The following is a 15,438-nucleotide window of genomic DNA, read 5'->3' as shown; positions in this document are numbered from 1 at the left end:
TTACTGACCTTTTCTTCTTGCCATAAATTCCCACCCAGGGATTGGGATTAATGTCCCCCATCAGTAGACCAAGGCAAGGGGTTCTCAGGATTTTTCCTTTTTGATAAAAATAGTGAAAAGAGTAAAGGGTAGCTGGGTACAGAAAGGTGGTGAATTTCAGTCACCACCAATGTCCAACATCTGGGGACTTCCTGGACCAGCCAAACCTGAGTTGTACCTAGTTAGCAAGAAAAAATAGTTAAAACAGTAACCTATCATCCCCAAGGATGATTGTGCACCCCTACAGTTATATTGCTATCCCAATCTCTGCCTACTTTCCTTCTATTACCCTCCTTGAGTATGTCATTGATACCTATTGTCTCAAGCAAAAATTCCTATTTATGAGTAGAAGGAGCCATTTAGGTATGGTCTCATATGAAAGAAAAGAAAATTCATTCTTTACTCACTGCTAAAGTTATGCTATGAAGTTCTATTCACAATTAATAGCTTACTATGCTCAGCAATTGTAGATGACCCAAGGGACAATGGAATTATTCATGGTGATTGTAAGTAGGTTTTGGCCAATTACCAATGATAGAGAAGTGGCATACAAGACACCATCCAGGAAATGCATGATCACAAAAAAGAAGTGAGACAGTCCAGTATAAACAAAGAGAGGATAGATTGGCAATCTAAGTATCCTGGGAACATTCAAGTGGTTCTCATGAGATATTCAGAGGAAGGCCTTTAGTACATTGTCAGACTTGTGTTTGAGGAATATCACTTTAGGAGCTATGTGAGAATAGATCAAAGAAGGAATAGATTTGAAGAAAAAATAGCAATTAGTAAGATAATGCAATAGTCCAAGCAAGAGGTGATAAAGACCTAGAGTAAAATGACGTCTGTGTAAGTAGAGAGAAGCGGACAAATATGAAGGATCCTGTGGAGGGAGAATCTACAAACCTAGACAACTGACCGGATAAGGTGGATGAGTGAGAGTGAAGAGTTGATGATCATTCCAAGGTTGTGAAATGGAAGGAGGGTGGCACTATTGACTGAAATAGAGAAACTAGGTATAAGGTTGTGTTTGTGGGGAGAAGTAATGAGTTCTGCTTTTGACATGTTCACTTTGAGATGTTCTATAAACAGTTGTAAACGTCCAATAAGCAATAGGTGATGTTGGATATGTAGATCTAAGAGTCATCTGCATAGAGATGATAATTAAACCCACTGGAGTTGATGAGGTTGCCTAGAGGAGTAGTATAGAGAGAGATGAAAAGGGGTCCAGGACAGAGCCTTGGGGAACAGCCACAGTCAAGGCGGGGAATATGGATGGAAAATCAGCAAAGGAGATGGAGGAGGTGAAAGGGTAGCACTTGAACTAGGTCTTGAAAGAAGATGATTTTTGGAAGGGAGATTGTGATAGTTATTTTTTTTTAAAGGAAAGGATGCATGAAGCTACAAACACACGACTCATAGTTATTGCCAATAAGAGAGAAGGTAAAAGATTAACCATGGGAAGGCTGATATTACACATCTGACTACATCTGTAAAAAGAGAAGCAGAGTGCTCTAGAGAAGACATCCAGATGTTCTCCAGATTTCTCAAAGTCGTCTGGATGTTTTTCAGCTTTGTACCTGGTTGAGTTTATTCTGTAATCGTTACTTCTTCTTTTCTAGAGTTGCTATTGAAGTTTAGATGTCAGTTTCCTGTAATACATCTAGAAAGGTAACATATGGACTTTCCCTTAAATACCTAGTGAACATTTTTGCTGTAAAAGTTTTTTTTTGTGGGGGGGTAGAGGTGATACAATATGACCATATAAGCTGATGATAAGATAAGTGTAATTATGAAAGTAAAAAATGACGTCTCAGGACCACAATCTGATTATACTCCAATGTAGTCAGGAGGCAGAAATTCGGTGTAGTGAGTCAATGTCCCGGCAGAGAAGGAAACTGCAAATGTTGGGCCTGGTGGTGTTGAAAAGAACAGGACAGCTCTATAGGTAAATTATAACATCTTTGATCCAAAGAACAAGTGAGATAAGAAATTATGAATCATCACAGCAATACTGATTTCCAGAAGTTATAATATAGTATGATCATCATCTTGAGTAATATTCTACCAGGAAAACTAGGAACTCACCATCATTTGTATTAGTCACTATACTTAGCTCAGAAATTCTGGCTGGGGAGAGGAGCACTGGGTGAAAAAGTCCTTGGAATTTCATAGCTGGTCCTAAAGAAGGAACACATTTTAGAGAGGTTAAGGGGAGGAAAAATTCTTTTTTTAAGGTAAGATTTTGGCACAAAATGATGTAATTGAGAGACAAAACAAGCTTTTAATTCTTTTTCATTTTTTTCTTAGTTAACAATTTCATTGTCATAGACTAAGCAGTTATCAGGGATCTCAACTGCCCTTGGACTTAGGACTCCTGAGGTCACAGTTATCCCTTCCATATCATGACTTTCCCCATCACAGTTCTGATATATCATGGGTAATAAGAAATTAAATGGGAATTTTTTTGGAGTTTTGTAGAAACTGTAGACAATATACAAAGGCCATCAGAGAACATAGAAAAATTTTAGAAAGTCAGTGTTAGAAAGATACTCACTTTAAACAAAGAATGATATTTGTTGTGAAATCAGGAAAGCTTTTATTAACTTTCCTCCTGAATGAACAGGTAGTTCCTAATGAACTGCTACATTTGTTCAGATGAATGCAAGCCTTTTTATGCTGTTCCCAATTTGAATTTCCCACCTTGCTGTTCATTGGCCAGCATTCCAGGGTTCATCCCACCCCACAAAGGCCACATTTCTTATTTTCTTTATAGAATGACATGATATAAATTCTTTTAAAGGAATTCCCTTAATTGATGTACAATCTTTCCACTGTTGACCAGAAAGTTTGGTTAAAGAGGCAAGCAAATCTTAATTGATTTATTAATTGTGATATCTTAATTGATGTCTCAATTGAATAGGTGGTAAATAGAATAAGATAAAAGAGTTGGCAAAGTGTCAATTGAAATTATGACCCAGGACATCTGTGTTTTCTTTCCCTGCGTCTAAGGTCAACACTCTATCTACTATGCCACTAGTGGTTCTTGTTTAGGAGCAGCTAGGTGGTGCAGTGGATAGAGCACCAGTGCAGGAGTCAGGAGGACCTGAGTTCACATCTCACCTCAGACACTTGACACTCACTAGCTGTGTGACCTTGGGCAAGTCACAACTCCAATTGCCTCATCCTGGGTCATCTCCAGTCATCCTGATGAAAATCTGGTCACTGGATTCAGATGGCTCTGGAGGAGAAGTGAGGCTGGTGACCTGCACAGCCCTCCCTCACTCAAAAAAACAAAGTCAAGTGCAAAGTCATGTCATTATTTCTCTGATGGCATGGTCTTCTTTGGCAATGAAGGACAAACACACAACATGTCATAAAATAGTATGTGTCAATAAAATATTAAGAAAAAGTATTGTTTTTTAAGATAGTGTCTTGGGTTAAGGGTCTCATAAAGAATGCTCTTAAGTCAGCCTTGTTGACATAGGAAGAGGTGTTCTCTGAGTTTACTCAGAATACAAAGAAGCTGTTAGGTCCAGGTTCTTCTGGTTCATTAGTTCAGGCTCCAGCCTTTATTAAGGTCCAAAAATCATATTAAATGATTAACACTGCCATCACAGATATTACATATTTTTGGTGGAAACATAAGTTGAATTCATCTCTTACACTCAGAAATGCATGATATGTATATGTATATATATGTACATTTGTATATATTGTACAGTATTGTACAATAACAACACATTTTATCTTTTAAAACCATAATAATTTGGACTTCTCTGGTATGATAGGAGGGTCAAAAAATTTTATGCAGATTTTCCAGACTGTAGAGGTGCCACTCCCCTAACTGCTGTGATATAGAAGGGATGGATAGCTATAAAGCTGTCTTTTAATACTTAGGACTTCTGTGACCATGAACAAATCACTTAGTGAGCTCAGCTATAAAATGGGCATAATACCTCTACTACTTACCTCACCAGGTTGCTGTGAGGAAAGCACTATGTAAATTTTAAAGGCTATATGAACATGGAGCTCTTTGGTTGTGGTGGTCATTGTTACTATTGTGTGTTTGTCCTTTGTTGCCAAAGAAGACCATGCCATCAGAGAAATGATAACATGAGTTGCACTTGACTTTGTTTTGAGTGAGGGAGGGCTGTGCAGGTCACCAGCTTCACTTCTCCTCCAGAGCCATCTGAATCCAGTGACCAGATATTCATCAAGATGACTGGAGATGACCCAGGATGAGGCAATTGGGGTTGTGACTTGCCCAAGGTCACACAGCTAGTGAGTGTCAAGTGTCTAAGGTGAGATTTGAACTCAGGTCCTCCTGACTCCTGCACTGTATTGTTACTATTATTACTGGACTCAGTGTACTTACCCACTGAGGTGTTTCCCATGACAAGAGGAGATTTAGGATACTTTGCTTTCAGTTCCAAGAGTTCCTTTAGGGTTACAGGGGAAATCCAAGTAATCCTCTCACCATAGAAAGTTAGAGTTTCTTTACTGAGATCTTCTGTCATTCTCTGTGGGAAAACAATATGCAGTAGATAGCCTTCCAATTCGATTAGAAAGTCAGTGATCCTATGTAGAACAATTTCAAGAACTCTCCAGCCTTACGGTCCCTATGGCTGTTCTCTGAAATTCAACCTTCAGAATTTCATCCCTTGAGCTTTGAATTGACCATGGTTTTCAGAGGGCTAGATCTAAGGGGGCTGGAGTGGAAGCTACAGAGGGGACAGCAAACTGATTGATTAAGGAGGAGATAAGGGTCCTGGAGACAAGCTTTCAAGGGCTTCACAGTTTTGCTTGGGGGTATGGAGTTCAGCAAGAGTCCAAGGAGAAAATCTCTATGAATGAATGCTAAAAAATGATGCTCCTGTCAGGCAGCAAGCATTTAATTAAATGCTTACTATGTGCTAGGCACCCTACTAAGTGCTAGAGATACAGGGAAAGACAGAAATAGTACTTCCCCTCAAAGAGCTCACATTCTAATGGGGGAGACAACATGCCAGCAATTATGTCCACATAATTTATATAGGGGGCAAATTGGAGGTAATCTCTCTTTAAAAATGTTTTTTTTAAAAAAACTGAAATCAATTTTAATAGAAAAAATGAAGGTGGAAATTTATAACACAAAAGAGGCATTTATTTTCATTTGGGGAAAATCAAAGTGTTACATTTTAAGAGAAATGAAATGTTACTGCTTGCACACCAAAATTAAAAAATTAAGTTACATGTTAAATATTAAATGGTTACCAAGGTAATGCAGATCAAGAGCTCAAAGGTAGAGGATCACATATTATTAAAAAGAAATCCTAATCTGCATTATGAGCTCTAGTTAGTGTCCGGCAGTGCCTCTGTTTTGGTAAACTTGAACATTTTGGTAAATATTCAAAATAGTTGTTTCGGTGAAAAGATTTTTATATGACTTGCATTGCTGACCCCAGGATCACCTTTCTGATTGTTTTTGGCAGTCTTTCCTCTTCTAAGCATCTCCTCCTCTTCCTGTTCCTCCTTTCTCTTTACTTCTTCCTCTTTCCTTTCCTTCTCTCCTTTTCCTCTTCCCCTCCTTCTCTCCTACAGGTAATCTCCAAGGGAAGGCTCTAACATTGAGGTGTACAGGAAAAACCCTCTTACAGAAGGTAGAATTTGGGTTGAGACTTGAAGAAAGCCAAAGAATCCAAAAAGAGGAAACGAGGAGGAAAAAATATTGCAGGAATTGCAGAGGGACAGGCAGCAAAAAGACAGAGAGCCAGGAGATGGACTGGTAAATGTAAGGAACAGAAAGGAGCCCAGCGTCCATCACTGAATTGTATGTTGTGTAGTGTGTAGAAGGAAGTAAAGTGTTAAGTAAACTGGAATTATAGTGGTGGGATTGGTGGGGTTGACTGGGTATGGGCAGAAGCCGAGATCTTCGTCCCTTATCCCAAAAGAGATTTAGTCATATTTGTCTAAAGGACCCTGTGAAACCTCATCTTGTAAGCTCCTTGGATTTCTCCACTTGGTCTGATATTCTCCTGAGGCCCTAAGTTTTTTATAATCACTATGCCCAGATCTCAGTTATACTTCTCACCCTTGATCCTATCAAAAACCCATTCCCCAGGCTACTGGTCACTCCCATCAAGATCTTCCCTAGATTTGACCACTATTCTGATCATACCCATCAGTCTTTTGGTAATAAAAGATCCATCTTGTTTCCATGAAAGTGCCCAGATTCTATCTAACCTGTTTACATTAGCATTACAAAGGCTCAAGGTTCAATCTGGCCCCACAAGCATTAGCACCAACAACACAGATGCTCAGATTCCTTAAGAGTCTACCCAATTTTGAGGATCTTTAATAAACTTTGTTTTTCTTTGGCTGAAAGAAGACTTGGGTCAAATTCATTTGAGAAGGATGTCACTATTTTGGGGTCCTGAGCACCCCTAACCTCAACAGGGTGATGGGACCTGGACCCCTAAAAGGAAAAGACTGTTTTTGAAAGCAGCCAAGTCCCTGAACCTTCCCACACAACCTAGTTCCTGGTGTTTTTCTCCTGAGGCATCTGGCACAGCCCAACTCACCTAGATACTCAATAATCCTTTTAACAACTCTCTCACTGTGGCACTCCTACCACTTAACTCCTTTCATTATCTGCTCCTGGTCCATCCCAGGCTACTTATCACTCCTTAAACCCATCAAGATCTTTCTACTGACCCTTCTTCCCTTTTTTGTTTGTGAGTATCAGTCCCACCCTCATCAGATTTGCAAATTTAGTAGGAATCTGCCCTCTATACTGGTGATATAATAAACCTTGTTACTTTGACTGAAAGAAGGTTTGTGTGACTGAATTCTTTCCAGGCAGACCTCCCTATACTCTATACTCCCTATACTCAGGGTTCCTAGCACACCCAACCACAGCAGTAGGAAAGGACCAGTTTGTAAAGGATTTTTAAGGTCAAACAGAGGATTTTATATTTTATTCTGAAGGTAATAGGGAGCAATTGGAGTTTATTGAGTAGGGCAGTGAAATGGTCAGATCAGGGTTTTGGGAAGATCATTTTGGTAAATATGCTAAATTCCCTTAAAACCGCAGAGGTTCATAACCTAGTGATCATCCTATTCTCTCTCTCTCATATATATATATATATATATATATATATAATATGTAAATATATAATTGAATTTCAAAATAATTGATTTTATTTGCGTTTTATTTTATGCACTTAAAGACTTTGTTTGGAGAAGGGTTCCACAGCCTTTGCTAGGCAGCTGAAGAAGGTTAAGATACTCTGTCCTAAGGTTTCTGAATAGAGACCAAATGGAATAGCTTGCCTTTGGTGAGTTACAAAGCATGGCTATTTATAAATTGATGATATTATCAATTGCACAGGAAGGTAAATGAGGATGGTTTCATTCAACTGAATTTGCCATGGCGATAGGTAAGCAGAAAAGAGAAAAGCAACACATCTCACCAAGAGTTCAGGGGGGAAAATGAGCTCCTGCGTTGGGTCCAAGGGCTGGAACTCCTCTTTTGTGTATAGTTGGGTGCAGATCTTTAAAAAGAAAGTAAAGTTAAGGCATTTAAATCCAGTTGTATGGGAAAGAAGTTCTTACCCTAAGTAGGCAAAATGAGCATTACAAGAAATCTCCAATTTCCTTGTGAGAGAGAGTTCAAAGTCCCAGTGGGACATTGCAAAATAAACACATTTTAGTTGAGAAACTTAATAGCTAGCATTTATATAGTGTTTTAAGATTTGCAAAGCACTTTACACATCTCCTCAGATCCTCACTACAGCCCTGGGAGATAGATGCTATTATTATCCATATTGTACACATGAGGAAATTGAGGCAGATTAGTTAAGAGACTTGTCCAGGGTCATACAGCTAGGAAGAGTCTAAAATCTGATTTAAACTCAGGTCTTCTTGACTCTAGGTCCAGTGCTCTATCCATTTTACCTCCACTTTGCAAGAAACTTCCTAAACATAAAAGGGGTGAGGTTCAGAATATGAACTTGTAAGAATTAACAGAAAAATAAAAACTAACAGTGTCACATTTCAGCTATGGGTCCACCTCCTCCTCTGCCACCCACTTGTAATTGAATGGGAACAGATGTAGTGAAGACTTCTCAGGAATGTGGAGCCTTCTCCCTGGAGTGGAAGAGACCTTGGGCCCAGGTTTCCCTTCCTCCAAAGTCGGGTGATTTCCATATAAAGCTATGTATTACTTTATGATCAATCGTTGGATATGACTCACTAACTCCTCAATATAAAGACGTGTATTTTCACAGGCTTTGTAACGTCCAGGAGCGGGAAATTTGAACCGGGTTTCAAAGGGGATTGGTTAGATTTCGCACCTAGAATGTAAGACTTTGCTTCTCAGCCAATGAGAATAATGGCCAGTGGTGGGAGGGGGATTTTTGCATCAGGGTCTATATAAATTGCCATTCTTCTTCTGTGAAGCGCCTCCCTACTCCAGCTTTACTGGTGAGGGGATCGCCCGGTTTTTCACGAGAACCGAATAAAGGAGATTTTCTGTTTTTACCTTGAGACGCCTCTGAGTAGTCAATTTGAGTAAGGGGGTTCGTGCTTCCCTCCCCCCCCCCCATAACTATAAACAAATGGGGCAGTTGGTTGGTGCCATAGTGCACAGAGCCTGGGGACTAGAGTCAGGAAGACTCATACTGCTGAGTTCCAATCTGGCTTCAGACACTTACTAGTTGTGTAACCCTGGGCAAGTCACTTAGTCCTGTTTACCTCAGTTTTCTCATATGTCAAATGGCAAAATACTCCAGCATCTATCTCTGCCAAGAAAATCCCAAATAGGGTCTGATGCTGCTGAACAACAACAAAATAAACCAATGTGGAGAGGGAAGAAGCAACTCACATCATTTTTCTGATGAGTTGATGAAGTTTGATTTTCTTCTTGATTCAAGCAACACTTCCCTGTTCCCTTCATTTGACAGCAGTTTGATTCCTAAACAGAGGGAAATCCTGAGATAAAATCATTTGTGCGTGTAAATGAGAATTCATCTTTAAGAAAATCGAGCAATTTATAATACAGGAATAAATTTGCTTAGCTACTTCTTCTGTAGGAGAGCCCGTAATCAAAATGACAGCCGTGAGGGAGGAGCTTGTATTAAAAATGCAGGAAACTAGCTTTTTGTATTTCATAGAACTTTTCTTTCTCTCTCTTCCTCTCTTCCTTCCTTCCTTCCTTCCTTCCTTCCTTCCTTCCTTCCTTCCTTCCTTCCTTCCTTCCTCCCTTCCTTCCTCCCTTCAATCCTTCCTCCCTTCCATCCTTCCTTCTTTCTTTTTCTTCCTTCCTTTTTCTTTCTTTCAACAGGAAAGAGTTTTACAGATCGTTGTAAACATTTGAGGGAAACTAGTTATAGATGAGTGGCTGGGGGCAGGTTAAACATTGATAGCTACTACATTTTAACAGGCTGTCATTCCCTTCTTTTTTCTATCCTGTAAGTCCTCACCTCACACACACACTCCTGCAAAATATTCTCCTCTGAACACCTGCCTCTGCCCAGAGCTGACCACTTTGCTCAAATGCTTATTACCACCCCATTCTGAATTCTTTTCAGGGTATGACTTTTCCCCCAAACCAGCATAAACAGGACCTAATGTATTGTGTAATGTTAGTCTTCTGCAAGAGATAGTGGTATATGCAGAGTTGGGACGAATTATTCTTGAAAGAAGATTTTGATTGACTCAAAAAGTATTTTCTTTGTGGGAGCCTTTCCCTGTGTGGGAAAATTGTTTTCTGCCATTGAGACATCTTTGGGGCTTGTTAGCTGCGTGGTAAGTAGTAGAATATAAGCTCCATGATGGGAGAGCCTGATTCCTAGTCCCTTGCACATATGTTTGTGTAACTGAATGGCCAAGATTTGACGGTAGGAATGTCTAACCACATGTCGGACAGTGTCTGTTCTGCCATCATCCCCAAGTCTGACCCTAGAAGGGCTATAATATTCATGCCCAGATTTTTCTCCATAAGGAAGATAATCTTAAATTTTCTTTGTCTTTATTCCTCAGCAAGTACTCTTTTCCCACTCTGGTTCAACCCACTGTTTAGTGAGGCTCACAAACTGTAAATGTGGTTGCTCCATTTGGGGTCCTTGGCCGAGCCTAAGAAAACCTGACAGGGCTATTTGGAGTTCCCAAGGACCCTAGGCTTCTGCCTTTGTGCCAACCACCAGCCCCAGGAGCCTGTAGAGACATCCCTGCCCTGTTTTTCAGGAGCAGCATCCACTTCCTGCCACATTTGTCCCCTTGCACTAACAAAGCAACTTAATACATTAGGACCCCTTGCTATAATCACATGTCAATGTGCTATTGCATAGACCTACTGAGTTCTATTGGATCTGGAAATCCAGTTCTTGGTCCCCTTTTCAGGATTCCATTTCTCACCTGCTTCCTCTGTGTCTTTGAAGTGATCCCTGGACATGGCTTTCCTCTGCACTCAGATATGTTTCTGTTTGCTCTTGTCTATGTATTCTGGGTCTCTGACCATATACCCTATGTGAGTTCCACTCACTTCTGGCTCCCTTCATTTGAGCCTAAGCTCTTGGATAACAATGATGAACAATCTACCAAAACTTTACGTCTTTCCTTCTTCTTCTTAATTAGTCTGGTACTCAGAACCTGTCTGCCTTCTGTGTCTCATCTTACAGGAGCATAGATTCTCCTCCCGATCCTGCCCTTAACTTGTTATATGACATTGATAATTCACATCTTCTTCTGGACTTAAGTCTCTCTGGACAACGAATTGGACAAGAGATTGCCTTCCAGGTCCCATTCAGTGTTACTGGGAATCTGTTAGCTTTTACTTATAGAATATCTTATTTAATATAGTTTGGGGGCCTAACCTGGATTCAGTCTTGGGTTTCCTAATCCTGTCCCACTAACCAAGCACTAACAAGTTTGGCTAAGCCCTCCCCCATCACTGGTTATAATATGCATTCAGATTGTTTTATCTCTTTTTACGGGTCTAACATTTCCCTCTGATAAAACATGCCAACTGCCCTCAGCAAACCAGTGAAATGCTAATGAATCAACATAAGAAACTGATTTGGCTATATAAGCATCTAAATAACCCTAGGATTTTCAATCCTTTCCACATGGGTCATCTTTTTTAGACCTTGAGCAACTGATTACTGTGCGTAATCTTCAGACTATCCCCCTCCACGTTTGTCTCCCACTTACTGCACAGAAAGTTTTGCTGCTTTCTAGAATTGAACGATATCCAGTGCAGCGGCATAGGTTACCTGAAAATAGAGTAAATACAATTTGTAAGTGGACTTTATGTTGAGAGGCTTATTTAGAAACTTAGAGCTAATGTAACTTTTTACTAGGATTTTTAAAGTTAGAAAATAAGGTTTTCATTATGATTTTTATCCAATTAGTGATTTTTTTTTCTCTAATCAGAAGAAAAAAGTATTCTCTTTCTGCTTAGAATGACAGATTTAGAGTTGGAAGGGACCTTAGAGGTCATGTTGTCTAACGTGATATCATCTGTTCAAATCAGTGAATCAGTGATGATTGAATAAATGCCTGCCATGTGCAAAGCCCTGCCTGTGCTGCTGGGGATACAGAGACAAAATAATAATGATGGTAACAAGAACAAAACTAGCATTTCTATGGGCCTTTAAGGTTTGCAAGACACTTTACACATGGTATCTCATCTGGATCTTACAATGGCTTTGTAATGTAGAGGCTATTATTATAATACCCATTTTTAAATAAGGAAACTGGATCTGAGACGGATTAAGCGACAGCCCAGTCACTCAGCTGTTAAGTGTCAGAGGAAAGATTTGTGCTTAGGTTTCCCTGCATCTAAGGTCAGCACTCTATCTACCAAGCCACTAACAGTTCTTGTTAGGGGCAGCTAGGTGGTGTAGTGGATAGAGCACCAGTGGAGGAGTCAGGAGGACCTGAGTTCACATCTCACCTCAGACGCTTGACACTCACTTAGCTGTGTGACCTTGGGCTAATCACTTAATCCCAATTGCCTCATCCTAGGTCATGTCCAGTCATCCTGATGAATATCTGGTCATTGGATTCAGATGGTTCTGGAGGAGAAGTGAGGCTGGTGACCTGCACAGCCCTCCCTCATTCAAAAACAAAGTCAAGTGCAAGTCATGTCATTTTTTCTCTGATGGCATGGTCTTCTTCAGCAACGAAGGACGAACACACAACAGTTCTTGTTCTCAAGGGGCTTACTTTCCAATTGGGGAAACAATAATTACACATAAATACATAAAGAAGAATCCAGGGTTATTCTAAGATACTGAGCTCACACATGCCTAGTCCAGTCTTGGGTCTTAACTCCAAAGGCATCGATTTATCTTCTTTTGGCTTATTATCCCAACTTGGATTAATCCAGGAAAGTTTTCTAATTAAAGCATGTATAGCTAATGTCCAAGGCACCTCAAATGTGGGTAGCAGATGGATCTCCCATTTAAATTTTTTTATTGAACATTTTATTTTTCCCAAATACATGTATAAACAATTTTTAACATTTGTTTTTAAAAATTTTAAGTTCCAAATTCTTTCCCTCCCTTTCCCTTACCTTGAGAAGACAAGCAATTTGATATGTTATACATGTGGATTCATGCAAAATATATTTCTATATTAGTCATGTTGTGAAAGAAAACACAACCTCCTCTCTCCCCCCCAGAAAAACAACTCATGAAGAAGGAAGTAAGAATAGTGTGCTTCAATTTGCATTTATATTCAATCAATTCTTTCTCTGGAGGTGGATAGCATTTTTCATAACAAGTCCTTTGAAATTGTCTTGGATCATTGTGTTGCTGAGAAGTGCTAAATCACTCACAGCTGATTATCATACAATATAAGCACCTGCCAAGCTTCAGATAATACACTGGAGACACTTTAGGTTAAAAAAAGATTTTTAAAAATCTGATGAAGTTCAGAAAAAAGATAATATCAATACATAAAATGATTCAATAAAAGTATCTAGAACCCTGCATTCTGACTTTCTATTTCTTCTACTCTGTTGGTACTGCTCAAATGAGATAATATTTTTAAGCACTTAAAATGGCCTGGTACTTAGTAGGCACCATATAAATATGTATTCCTTTCCCCCTTTCCAAGATCACCAATGATTTCTCCATTCCCAAAATTTAATGATATTTTCTCAGTTCTCATTTTTCATAACTTTACTTTTAGTGAGATATACCCATTCAATGAATAGGCTTCTTTAAGTTACTCAAGGGATGGCCCTTTTAATAAAAAAAAAAAAAATCAAACTAGGAGAGGAAGATCCTCAGGGCTCCTGGGTAAAAGAGAAACAATTACTGTTATGATAAGACCTAAACCTGAAAGGGTCTTGCATTGCATTCTGGGCCATTTCCAATCATCCTGATGAGTATCAGGTCACCGGACCAGATGGTTCTGGAAGAGAAAGTAAGGCTGGTGACCTTGCACAGCCCTACCTCAGTCAAATCAAAGTCAACTGTAAGTCATGTCATCATCTTGATGTCATGGTCCTCTTTGAGAACAAAGGACAAACACAATACAGCAACAACACCCCTTCTTAACCACTCCCACCTTCTCGATAGTCTTCCATTTCTGGCTAGTTCTCAGTCATCGTTCTCTTTGATCTTTCAACAGTATTTGACATTGTTGATGATTCCCTCTTTGATATTCCTTCCTTCCTTACCTTCCATGACATTACCATCTCTTGGTTTTCCTCCTATTTATTTGAATGTGCCTTCTTAGTCTTTTTTTTTCTTTTTGGTGTGAATGTCTCACAAAACTCAGTCTTAAATCCTTTTCCTATCTCTCTATGCTCTCATTTATAGTGACCTCATTTTATCCCATTAGTTTAATTATTATCTTTTTACAGATAATTCCCAAATCTACGTATCTAGTCCCAAATTTTCACTTTCATTCCAATTCCACCTTCCCAACTGCCTGCAAGACATCCACTTGGATGACCTACCACCATTTTGTTCAGGTAACTAGGTATTTCAGTATAAAGAGTGCTAAACTTCAACACTTAAGAAAACTGAGTTCAAATCCCATCTTGGACACTTAATAGTTTGTATAATCCTAGGCAAGTCATTTAACCTCTTCCAACTTCACTTGTTCACCCCATTTGCAAAATGGGGGAATAATGATTTCTACATCCCAGAATTATTGTGAAATTAACATATGTAAAGCAATTTGGAAATTATAAAGCCTATATATAAAGTCTAACTATTACCACTAAAATTGTCTTTCCTTCCAACTAATTGATATCATCATTATCTTCTCACTTATCTAGGCTTGAAAACTTGGAATCATGTTGGACTTTTCATTGTTCTTTCTCTCATTCTTCACTTACCCCCATACAAACAGTTGTTGGGTTTCGCCAATTTTACATCTGTAATATCTCTTAAAGTTCTGCCCTTCTCTGCAGTCACAGTGCTACCACCCTTATGTGGCCTGCATTAACCCTCTCCTGGACTATTGTCTTGGTCTCCTAACTAGTATCCTTGCCTTTAGTCTCTCTCATTTAACATCTATCCTTTGCATGATGACCAAAAAAAAAAATCATTCTAATACACAGGGCTGACCATGTCTCTCCTGCTCAGGAACTTCCAAATGTTCTCTATAACCTGTAGCATAAAATACAAATGCCTTAGCCTGACTTTTACAGACCTCTATGATATGCCTCCAACCCTTTTCAAATTTATTTCCTATTTCTCCACTTTGTGTTCAGCTTAGCTAGTCCTTTATCCAGTCTTGCCCTCTCCTCCATTATTCTGTGCTTGGAAGGCACTTCCTTCACATCTTCTCCTGGAGAAAATCTTTTCTTCTTTCAAAGTTCAAGGTAGGTGCTATCTCTTTCACAAAGCATTCCCTGATCTCAGCCAGATGGGGGACTCTCTCTGTCCTCAAATTTTCTTAGGCTAATTTATCTCATTTTTCCTTATTGCGGTCTATCTTTGTTCATACTAATTTGTGTATTTGTCAGATTTCTCCTTTTGGAATGTAAGGTCCCTAAAGGCAGAGATTATTTTGATTTGTTTTTCCATGTAGTATTCCTTGGCCTTAGTTTAGTGGCTGGTTCATAGTAATTACTCGATACATGTTTTTTTGAATTGAAGAACTTTGATTACAAGATCTGAATTAAGTTTTTTTCCTTTTTAATTCCTGTGTTATTCTTTTCCCACTCTCCCACTCCCCCCAAACTCCATAGAATCTGTTCTTGTCTCATCTCCCCTAAAGTTGTACAGGATTTGATGATTTCATTCTTTCTCTCCTGATTCCCCATAAGTGAAACACTAGGTTACTACTAATAATTGATCTATTTGCCATATCTTGAGGATGATGAGTTGCTCAATAGGTTTCCCCAGATTTTCCAATTCAGTAAAGGGCAAAATATACTAATAACTGGTTGAATTC

General features: G+C 39.2%; 1 protein-coding gene across 3 annotated transcripts in view; it reads right to left on the bottom strand.

Moving 5' to 3' along the window:
- The window catches only part of LOC140509584 (aldehyde oxidase 2-like), a 128,502-nt gene that overhangs the window by 91,494 nt on the left and 21,570 nt on the right, over nt 1-15,438 (bottom strand). For all 3 annotated transcript variants that reach the window (XM_072617220.1, XM_072617221.1, XM_072617222.1), the window contains exons 6-10: nt 11,230-11,291; nt 8,903-8,992; nt 7,491-7,571; nt 4,415-4,559; nt 2,125-2,217 (exon numbers count right to left, since the gene is read on the bottom strand). In XM_072617220.1, coding sequence (XP_072473321.1) covers nt 2,125-2,217; nt 4,415-4,559; nt 7,491-7,571; nt 8,903-8,992; nt 11,230-11,291 — 471 coding nt within the window. The remainder of the gene's footprint in view (nt 1-2,124; nt 2,218-4,414; nt 4,560-7,490; nt 7,572-8,902; nt 8,993-11,229; nt 11,292-15,438) is intronic.

This window comes from Notamacropus eugenii, chromosome 6, assembly GCF_028372415.1.
Source record: "Notamacropus eugenii isolate mMacEug1 chromosome 6, mMacEug1.pri_v2, whole genome shotgun sequence".
Lineage (NCBI taxonomy): Eukaryota > Metazoa > Chordata > Mammalia > Diprotodontia > Macropodidae > Notamacropus > Notamacropus eugenii.
This window is presented reverse-complemented; position numbering and strand designations above follow the sequence as displayed.